Raw genomic sequence first — 11,765 nt, forward strand, 5'->3', positions numbered from 1 at the left:
GAGGTAGAATATAAAATGGGCCTAGAAAAAGAGTAATAGCTGTACAAAAAGAAAAGGAAGAAAAAAAAAAAAAGTTCACCTCCCCAGAAGGCACACAAGCAACACCTGAACTACCCATGGGAAACCTACCTCTCCCTAATCTGCTTTAAAAGAATAAAAAAGAAAATTGTACCAGACTGAGAAGGAAAAGAACAGTCCAGCCATGCTGCAAGGTGGCTGCACTGATTTTAAACATCAACTGAAGAAACACAAAGCTCATTACCTAGAGGCTGACAGCAACAAAAGGCAGAGGTTTGCCCTATCTGCTGGAGTGCAGAGATGAATATTTGTGCTGGTTTTTGCTGGTGCCACAATATCTTCCTCCTCACCAAGACAGACAACCCAATAGCTGGGTGCCATACCCTTTATTTATGAAAATGCTCCCTACAGAAATAATATCTGCCAACTACACACAAGGTCTGAAAGTTATATGATGTTTGCAAGTCTACAAGGAAATAGCCCATAGGACTCATCTCCCTCCATCTCCTCCTGCCATATCCTCAGATGGATTTCCTGTGTAGCAGGTCAGGGTTATCTCACTTTGGAGACCTGGGCACTGAAGATCAATCATTGCAGAAGCTTTCATAGGCATCTTTTACATTAGGCAGATTTAACCAAGTGCAGTAGTCCATGAAAGTCAATCTAAAGATTTGATAATATGGTAGCTGGCTTGATAGATAAAGGGTTAAACTGAAAGTTTCTTCTTACTATGTATTTCAGATCCTGCAGAGAAATACTCATCATTTGATTCTCTCCAAACCTGGAAATAAGTGTCACTAAACACCTCGTAAAGAGCACAGATAGTAAGACACTGATTTGTGCCTGTTCTGCTGCCTCCTGCACCCACTACAAACACTGGGAGCAACAAACATCCATCAGATGACACTATTTGGTCCACAGGTTATTTTTCTACCATAATTATGTCAGTACAGTGAAACTTTAAAATACAAAGGACTTACTTCAAATTTCAGTTGCTTCTTGGAACTTGTGCGTGTGTCACTTTCTTTTTCTGCTTTCTTTTCATCTCCACTGCAAACTCCATCTGTCTTCTCTGGAGGCAAAGCCACTGCGAAAAGCGTATTTAAGAAAAAATGCTTATAAGGAAATGTCAAAGCAGTCTCATATTTGCAAATCTGTCTTTATATTTAGGGTGAAATTGATATCAGCAAACTTGTATGAGAAGATCATTATACTTGATTTGCTTTTGTGTTCACTACACATCTGGGATAATTTCAGCAGACAATCTACCAACAGCTTTTGGTACACAGCCTTTCCTACAAACATCACTAGAGTCACAGGAAGTTCAAACACAATATTATAAGAATATAAAATAGCAGAACTGTTACTGCAAATAAGCTGAATAATTTGCAAAATATTGAAAGTCTCTGACATATTGCAAAGAAAACCCATCACGTTCACCAGCAGTGAGTGAAGTAATGAAGCTGAAATAAAGCCCTCATTCTGTTCCAGTTTCACTCTTCAAACACACACAAAGCTTAGTACCCTCCAAGAAGGTAACACTACCTGCCAAAAAGGTTAAGCTGCATTTTTTCAATGCAGGAAATAGCATATTTCACTCAAGTTCTAGTAAAAACATCAGGTACTTGCATAAATCAATAGCACTCATAAAGAGCATCAATATTAGTATCTATCACAACATATCATAACATATATCAGCTATATAACAGATATATGCTTCTCATGTGGATTAGAAGACAAATGCCTAGAACTTAATAGCTGTTCCTTTGGCTCCTGCAGGGGCATTCAGCCTTGCACAGGATGAAATCTATATCTGAAGAAAACTAGTTCGATCTTCATTAGCATTATGAAAATATACAAAGACTTTTTAACCCCACTCTCAGACTTTTAGATGTGATTTTTTATATATCCAAACACCTCTGCCAACATTATGCTCATACTCCATTGCATATAGCAGTAATCCTTCCAACTCCCCAAAACCCAGCAAAATTGCAAAAACACAGCTCCTAAAGTCAGCATTTTCCTCTCTTGCACTGCAGCATTTGCATCTACCCAAAGCCTTTATCCTAATGCTATGTTAGGAACTGTTTCTGGGGGATGCCTTTGGCAGCAGCATCTCATTAAGTGCCAGTTCAATCAAGTCAGATTCCTTACAAAAAGGGTGACATGATCCCCTCCAGTTCAGGGTGACCCATTTCAAACTGGTTTTACTGGCTCTCCTGGTGTTCCACACTGCTGAGCTGCCTACCAACCATTCTTTCAGGATAGCAAGTTACTAACATGCTAGAAGTTAAGATAATCTATTAGCCATTTTCCAGGACTTTCTTTCATGTTTAAAATAGAAAAATTAGCTTCAAGAAACCAACCAACAACAAAAACAAAACAAACAAACAAACACCAAAACAAAAGCCCCCAAAAACCCACAAACACCACAAAAAACTTCCCATTACCATAGCTTCATACTCTCAGAAATTCCAGAAGATTTCTGCCCCAACATTCACATTGTCACACTGCAATACGTATCTCAGTCTCATTTCTATGAATTTAACATTATTGTATTACTTTTGTTTGTTTTCAAAACTGTGATATGTTATATGAGATGGATGTACAGTAAAGAAAAGGGAATAAAGTAGAAATGTTGACCTTGGGAATTTCCTGTCTTTGATATTGACTGGTGGTTTTGATGTTATACTAACACCAGCTTCCCAACACGCACACATGTAATTTGCATTATACCAATGTGATGGTGTTTATTGTACACATACTGACATGCTGATATACTTTGATTTCTACTCCAAGTCATGTTATGATTCCTTACCAAACATAAGCTAAATAGGAAGGTCAAACAAAGGAAGACAAAGCTGCTTCACATCAGTTTCTTCCCCGATTCTTTTAACTGGTGTTACTGGATGAGAAGGGGCTATTTCTGAGGAGGCTTTTGTATAGTGTTTATCACAGGTAAGACGGGTATTAAAGTAAATATTATTTCCAATATATAACTTTGAAGTATATCTAACAAAGAGATGTTTGTTCTATATTCACTTTGCCCATAAATACAACTCCACATTCCTAGAAGTTCAAAGCTAAAGTCACAGGAAGACCCCCACACAACAAAAGACAGTATTTGTTTGTCTACTTCAGTCCTGCTTTATTGAAAAGGTAACCTGGGCCTTCATAATAAGGACAGCTACACTGATATTAGACACACCTCTAGATCTTCAGTGCCTCATCTGAACCAGTGGTTGGTTGTTCACATATTATAACAGTTATAACCTGATAAAAACTTCTGTAAAAGAGGCTTTTGCAATCCCTCCCAACTTTGCTCTACGGAGTGTGAAATAAATGAAAGCTGGGCTGGTATGACCAGCTTCTTTGGGACAGTAAACAGCCATTTGGAAAAACAAATATCCACTCCTGTTATCACACATTCTTTTAAATGTTTCAAAGTCCATGATGGCTAAAAGACTCCTCCAGCTGTCTCTTATCTCCTGAGGGTCAGCATCCCAAACAACAATGGCATGGCAGACTGCATTAGGCATAGCACTGCGAGGCAGATGCTGCACGAGGTGCCTGCTCCCTGCACAGTGCTCTTTGTTGGGTTTTCTGTCTGAACAAAGTGTCTTACACAGCATTCCCACCTTTCCACCACCATGCTCCTGCACTGTGCTGAAAGCCACTGGCATAAGCAGGGAGCACCAGAGCTCCCCAGTCCACCAGGTGCTTCAGAGAGGAACAGCACGGAGTTACCTTCTGCTGCAGGAGCAGCCCTTCCCCTGGCAGGGTTAACAACCTTTTTGGATGTACAGTTTGCATGTTCAGATAGGAAGCTTTCACTTTAATGTATAATTTATGCAACAGAGGAAAAAAAGTGTGCACTGACAAATTAGTCTTCTAAAAAAACAAGGGTTCAGCTATTGGGGAAGGAGGGGATACATCTTGCAGTACACTCCTTGGGAGAGTTTAAATACTGTATGCCAGAAATTATCCTCTTTGAGCTTTGCTGACCTTTGATCTGAAGAACTTATTGGCCTTGCTGCTCCAGGGAATTATCCTTTGAAATCAGTTACTCATTTTGGAGCTCAAGTGAAATGGGGAAATCTGGTGATCTCATCCTGATGTCAAGTTTCATTCAGCAAAGAAAAATGAAATCTAACTGAGGAAACTTTAAAGGGCAATATGGAGAATCTAAAATATTATTTACAAGTGATCAAATAATGTGTCTGTGCATATATCCCCATATGCCTTATCCAAACACAATGAACATTTAAAAATACATACTGTTTTGTCTGAGAAGAGAAGGAGAAGTGTTTGGTATCTTGCTGCTATACTTAGTTTTGACTATTGACATGTGCTCAATTTCATGAGGGATACAAACACATGCAGAGCCTACTTATAAATAAAATGAGAATGTCTGCTTGGGACAGTTAAAACTGGCAGCCTGTAAACAGAGATCCACCAGCGAGCCACATGCCAAGGTTCAGATATATTCACAATGCGAACTTCCTTGCAGCTCTGCCAATGATATTAAACCAGACCAGACAAGATAGCTATCTCAAAGGAGTGTGGAGAATTAATAGACTTGTGTTTCCAAAGTCTAGGCCATCAGAAATAGGTCTGCATACCTCATCATCTGTGCAAAAATACTTACTTACCTCCCTGCTCAGATAACAAGTCCTGACAAAAAGAACGTGCTACATAGACAAATACACGGAGAAACAGACCCTTGTTGTGGGAATCCACAACTGGAGGGGAAAAAAAGTGTATGAATTGCTTCTCATGGGAATAACCATATGCTCTCAAAAACAATGTTCCCTAACAGAATGTTTCATGAATTGAAATATTGCATATGTTTTCTTTATTATGTTCTTTTCTTGTTCATTATTAATGGTCTTGTATTCACTTCTATAACCTTAAGACACTATAAAAATGCGTCTGGACAATATTTGAAATTGGAAAGACAATAAAGGAAAAATATTAACTTGGAAAAATTGTGAAATACCATTCTTTCACGAAAAACAAACTGACTGGCTTAAGTGTACTAGCAGATGTTTCTCTCTACAATTGTTAATTACTACCACCCAATTGCTCATAATTGAAGTGGGGGAGGAAAAGAGCGAGAGAATGAACACCAGTTTAAAGATATTAAGACTCATCCCAGAAGAATTAAGCCTTTTTTCAGGTTTTATTTTTCATTCCTAAGGAAAGGGGGTAATAATTCAATATGCTCCTCAGGAATCACCAAAATATCCCAGAAATGAGGTAAACCGATTGCTGTGCTCTGTGTATTGAATGAGGTTAGAACAGTACGCTTCAGGCAGAAAAAAACATTTTTCTCTTGCCTCCATCCAGCATCTGACAATAAGGGAGAAAAAAGAAAACACCAAAATAGAGCTGCACTCAGGTGGAAAAGTGACTGTTTAAACTTTCACCCTCACACATGTGGTGTGTCATTCCATGTTTCCCAAAGGCTCATGCCAGCAAAGGACCATGTGCTCTGTTAAATGATCTGCCTTCTCAAAATAAGGGCAGCTTCACTCTAGTTTTCAGCCATACTTTGCCTTTTAGTCAGATGGATTAACAGGATCCTGAGGCCAGAATCAAAGGGTGCAACTCTGAGGAATGTCCAAGTCCAGGCTACCAACTCCAAATTTTGCACAGCAGTTAGGAGAACTCAGGCTAAATAGACAAACAACTTCAGAACCTCTTTGGAAGGACAGCCACTCCAAAAGGCATGTGATTGTTGCATCACCTTAATTCAAAAGGCAGAACTTTGGGAGAAGCTGTGCAATTCCACAGTGGTGAATTATGAGTGGACAATACCAGTGATGTCTTAAATCTATCTTAACATCAGGGTCATTACTGAGAGAAACCAAAGGTAAAATTGGAGAATTGACAAAAATGCCACCTATGAAAGTCAGAACCTGCTATATATAAAACCAAACCTTTGAACTGAAATATTATTGCCTTTCTGTCATTTTTGATAGGCTGAATTCCACAGCAATTCTTCAAAACTACTACCAGAAGCAAAGGGATAGAATTATCTGTATGTGGGGAAAAGGACAACAAATCACACACTAGAACCTGAGACATGTGGGGGAGTAGGATAAAAGCAAAATTTAAAAATTGCCTATTAAAACAAGGAGTAGAAGTCATAAGCACTTCTATAACAGGTAAATTGAACTTTGGCAGCAGTATTTGACTGGTAGAATTGAGCATCAAAGAGCTGGCCAAGCTTGGTAGTAAAATTCCTATGGACATCAACAGGGTCAGGGTTTCCCTTTCAATTTACAGACCTAGCAGATGCAGCAGGACTTAGGGACTATGACAATCAAATGGATAGAAAGATAATTAATTTAATTTTTTTACCTGAGGTCTCTGATGTCTAAGTTATCTGGTGCTGCCAACATTTTTCTCATTGCAAATCAGGTTCCACAAACATAACTGACATTCCTCATTGACTGTGCAACAACCAGAGCAGTTACAACCATGTTTGAAAGTCTAAACTGAGGAGAAGTCCTTTAATTAACAATTACATTCACATTCAGATTTATCTTTTAAGTTCTCCTGGAGGCCATGGATTAAGAAACATCACCCCCATTAAGCACACTTTATTTTATTCCACTGATTTGATTGAAATATATTCCTGATGGAGATAACTTGGCTCGAGCAAAGGCCCTCTTCTCCAGTGGCAAATGAACATAGGGAGAACGGGATCAAGGAGGAACATTCCTGTTCCACAGCCACCAGAACAAGCACATAGAAAAACAGGCTCGTCCTGGGTCAGTGCCAGAAACATGTATTTAGCTTTCCCTGACTGAAAGCTGAAGCTGATGAATTAGACACACCCTTCAAAACAACAAAGATCAAGCTTCCTTCTCTGAAACTTACTGTAAGGAAATTAATTGTCCATTTGACGTCCAGTGGGACAAGCCAAAACCAATTTAGAGGAAGCTGTACTAGAAGTGCCTCCTACCAATGTGGGATGGGTATTTCAACCTGAAAATATGGAGAGAACCCATGTTCTTCTATTTCATGGTTTCTTGTTGACAGTCTCAAGACAAATGAAAGGCTCAATCACACACCATAGGGGAAAAAAAGAATCACAATGTCACAAGACTTAGAGGAGCACCTGACCAGGAGGAGACAGAGCAGAGGAGTAGTGACTCAGATCTTGAGACAGCTTGGAAAAAAAGAAAACTAAACCAAATCCCAACAAAAACAGACAACCAAAATATGTTTTATATATTCAGGCACGGTTCTCAGTTACAAGACACTACTGGGACAATGAGGAATGGCTAAACTGAAATTCACTCAAAAATTCAGAGAACAGTTTCTCTCCTGAATGAAAATTAGCCAAACAAGTCTGTGCAAAACCACCTCCCTTAAAGGTTCAATTCCTTTTTCCAATCCCAATAATTTGACATTTCTAAGTAGAAGTATTTCCAAACTTTGATGCAGATTCACAGGTTTCTGTCTGGGTCTGGCTTTTCTGGTTTGGTGGTTTTGGGGGGATCATTTTTGTCTATTATGCTGGGGAGAGGGAGGTGGATTTTTCTACTATTTCCTTACAAAAAAGTTTTGTTCTAAAGATGCAGATATGTTGTCTCTGATAGCCGGGGTGTAACTCAAACATGCATAAACACTAGACCTAGATTTCTCACACTCTCTCTGGAGTGAGTTTGCTAAAGGGAGGGAGTTTGCTGAACTTTGCCAGATTATGATTCCCTTTTCCAATTAGTTCCCCAACTGGCTGTATTTCATCAACAGAAACTGCCAGATTAAGTGCCTTACTTGACCATCTTCACCCAAAACACTTTGATGTTCAGTTCTCAAGCTTCTACCTTTTGGATGAAGATCAGACAGCACTAAACAGAATTACTAATTAATTAAGCAAAGTTAAATTTTAAACACTGTTTGTTGTGCTAGCCAAAAGCCTGAACAGAACAGTCTTTTTTTTTTTTTCCTTCCTCATTGGAGATCAAAGAAGATAATTTCTCATTCCCCACCCCTAGCTTAAAAAAAAAGGAAAAAAAAAAAAAAAAGAAGAGGGAGAAAGGAGCGGAACATGAGAACAGGGAAGAATCTCCATAAGCTTTGTCAGAATAGTTCAGGATGATACCTGTAGAAGCAAGATTTTTGTTTGATCAGTGGACGTATCAGAACCCACATGAACAGGATGGAGTCTATTGTATCATTTAACATGGGCAAGTGCTCCTTGAGTGAAAACTGTCAGTGTGTCAGTGTCATATGGACCACTCACCACTTTCTTACAGCACTGTTCGTCCCTGGGGCTCTGAATGGGCCTGTGAAGTGATGAATTCTGTTACTGAACAGGCACAGATGGGGACATCAACTGATCACTTGTGACTTAAAACAAAAGAAAAAAGACCTCTCTTCTCTAAAGCTCTTCCTACACTGATTTTGGTTACAACTTTGCTTTTTAAAAATCCATTCTCAGTGTAAGTTGCAGGCATGCATGTTCACAAAGGATTTTCTATCTTAAATTTCCTTTGCCTTTGTCTCTTTGGACTTTTTTCCCCCTGAGATTCACAAGGGAAGAAAAAGAAGAAAAAAACCCAGCCCCTGCATAACCCTTTATTCAAATGAAGACTGAGTAGATAATGTTATTAATAATGTAGGCTTTGATATTAACTCTCTCCCATCTAATTTAGATGTTCAATAAGAAAAACATGTTTCTACCACCTTTGCTCTGATAACAGGGCCTCTAAAGATATCTAAACTGTAATTTTCAATTCATCAGAATTGCTTCCCGTGAGGATGAATGTCACTCTGACCCTCACAGAACTAATCTTTAATAGAGAGCAATGTTGTCGACCTATGCTGTAACATTATTTTGTCTGTGATGAACTGTTACAGATCTGATTAATAGTTAATATTCAGTAGCAGTTCAGTGTTCCCATCCTCACAGCCATACATGTTACTCTGAGGGGGAAAGGAGTATTACTAGTCCAGCATATGCATGTGCACATATGTCTCTTTCCCTTTTCATATTTATGCATGGGTGAGGAATGGTACTGAGATGATACATCACATACTGCTAAACATGCAGAGAAATAAAATTCATCAAGGCTTGACCCAACCACCTGAAGTCTGAAGACTACACAGGATCTCCTCAGAGAAACAATTCCCACAGAGCAAAGCAGGTATCTGTTTGCTGTAATTAGCCCAAGGACCTCAGCCAGAGATGGAAGCCCAAATACCACTCAAACACAGAAAAGCAGATGGTTTGGAGCACGATTTGGAGCACCCTTTCAGGAGGATCCAGCCTTTCCTGTTGCTCCAGAGAGTCCGTGTCTTTACAACTCAAGGTTCAGCTTCCCGCTTTGAGCTACCCCTTTGGTCGAAGATCCTGTAATATTCTCCTAGACACTGCCACTGTGAATTTACCTTCAGATGGAGCATTTTGGAATCTGGGCAGCAGTAAGTATGTGCTAGAGGGACTGGGCAGCTGTCCCTGCAGGGCACAGGTGGCCTGGGGCAGGGCAGGGCAGTTCCCAGGGGTCCTGCAGGAGCACGGGGAGAGGATTAATCCCAACCCCACTTTGCCAAAAATGTCCTGCCACACCCGGATGGCTCCACTCTCTTTAAAGGCTCCTTGAAATAGCAAAACAAGGGTCTGCAGCCCCACACTTCAGCTTTATGCCTCCACATCCTTAGGCTGGACTATAACTCCCTCCTAAAAATATCTTTCATGCACAGAGTCTAGGGCTGCCTTGGCTTCCCTCAGCAGCTCCCATGCCAGCACCAAGCCCTGAGTGCAGCCCTGGCTGCCAGGCACAGAAATGCTCTCCACTCCTCCAGAGCCTGCTGAAAATTCCTTGGGTAGCAGCTCTTTTACTTCTGGATATTTTGGTTTACAACTACTATTCCTTTCCTCTCTTTCTGTTACCTTTACAGTTTTAAATCCTTTTTGGGACAAAGTTGAGAACTCTGGATGACGTATTTTATTGGTGAAAGGACCTGGATTGCTGGATCAGATTTATAAAGCAAGAAAAAGCTGATTCCTGGTAGGTTTTTTTTGGGATTTTTTTGGTAGACTGGGGGTTGGGACTTTCCATCTAACAAGAGCAGCTGGACTCCAAGCTCTTTCAAGAGCAGAAATGTTGCTTCAGGTTCATTTCCACAACCCCACAGTGCTGCATTTATTATTTGCTTTTACTCACAAACTAGTTGTGGTTACAAAAAAAAAAAAAGGCTTGTCTTCCAAACAAATGACATTTTATCTCTTTCTCCACAGGAGAATAAGGTTGACTGCTACTCATGCTTTGAGGTTTGGATATGATTGAGATGAAACATCTGTTAAGAAAAAAGGTGTGGGGGGACTTTTTTCTGCTAAAAATATCATGCCTTTTTTTTTTCCACCAAACTTGAAACATGTGATGAAATTCAACTTTTAAAATATAACCCTGGAGCTACTTGAAACTATAAAAGTCTCCTCAGTATCTGAGGCAAGTCAGAATTTCCACTGTTCAAGCTGGGCTTTTATGAAGAGCAGACTTTAGAAAAACCTGTAATCTGTCTAGGTAACAAAGGGCACTTGTTCTGCCTGGTGAGGTAAAACTTTGGGTTTCTGTAGCTACTGCAGCAGAAGTGGAGTTGAAACACACAAAAGCACCCTGACTGATACACACTTTGAATTTGGAACAGCAACCAGCAAAGCAACATGCTTGTCATGGAAATTGCCTGCACAGCCCTGCATCTACACACGCCAGGATTTGCAAGGTTCAGAGTGCTGGTGTGGCTAAACTCACCCAGCACAAGGCTCAGGCTTCTATCTAACTCTGCACCTATCAGACAGGCCAGCTGTGTAACACAGATCCTCAACTCAGCCCCAGAAATACAAACTATTCGATCCTGTCATGATGTGTGTCCACACATGAGACACTCCAAGATAAGAAATCCCTATGGGCAGGAGAGAAGGGCTTTAACAGAATCATGCTCATGGCATCTAATCAAAAACCTTTGCAGAAAGCTACCAAAACCCAGCACTCAAGCTCAGTTGCCTGGCTCTGTCACAGGTCAGTGAAACACAAGGAAACCTGCAACATCAGGAATATTTGGGAGTTGCAGCAGGACATATGGCCTATTAAATGCAGTATTCGAGGTTTCTAAAAATGAGAGTGGTCTTTCATGTAAAGGCAAGGGATATGAAACATACATGTTGTCTTCTGAAATATCAAAGGCCAAATTTTCTCTCAATTATGAAGGAAAAAAACTGGAATATTTCTAGGAATATCAGCATGAGAATGTTATCTAGTCCCAAATCTTTGACTGGAAATATGCACTAGCTTCACATGGATTAAAAAAATGGAAAAAAAAATAAAATAAAAGAGACAGTCACAAGAGAATCAGAGAAGAATGGCATTTTGAATCACTTTACAAAAACATGTTTAATAAAACCTCCATGAACTGTGGTCAAAGCTACAAGAAAAATAACTGGTAATAATCGTTGCTGGGAAATTAAAAGTAGAAAAGGACCTTTGTTCAAGTAGAATAAATGAAACCACTGGTATTCATCATGTTTCCAGAGAGATTGTTTTCAAACTCCTGACTTGTTCCCATATTTCATTCTTTGTTCTTGGTGGTGGATGTCCTGGGGCAAAGTTGAAGCACATTATTACACTGCTGTCCACGTCCAGTACAGCAGCTTTATCTCTGACCACAGACAGGGGATCCCCTCTCACAGGTACATCTGGGTCTGTCACTCTGCCAAGGCCCAGCTGAGC

The 11,765-nt window shown here is 39.9% G+C and overlaps 1 protein-coding gene across 2 annotated transcripts in view; it reads right to left on the bottom strand.

The window, feature by feature from the left end:
• Positions 1-11,765, bottom strand: part of NKD1 (NKD inhibitor of WNT signaling pathway 1) — a 110,814-nt gene that overhangs the window by 22,821 nt on the left and 76,228 nt on the right. For both annotated transcript variants that reach the window (XM_015640318.3, XM_015640317.3), the window contains exon 5: positions 999-1,105. In XM_015640318.3, the coding sequence (XP_015495804.1) occupies positions 999-1,105 (107 nt within the window). The remainder of the gene's footprint in view (positions 1-998; positions 1,106-11,765) is intronic.

Source organism: Parus major, chromosome 11 (genome assembly GCF_001522545.3).
Source record: "Parus major isolate Abel chromosome 11, Parus_major1.1, whole genome shotgun sequence".
NCBI classification, from domain to species: Eukaryota; Metazoa; Chordata; class Aves; order Passeriformes; family Paridae; genus Parus; species Parus major.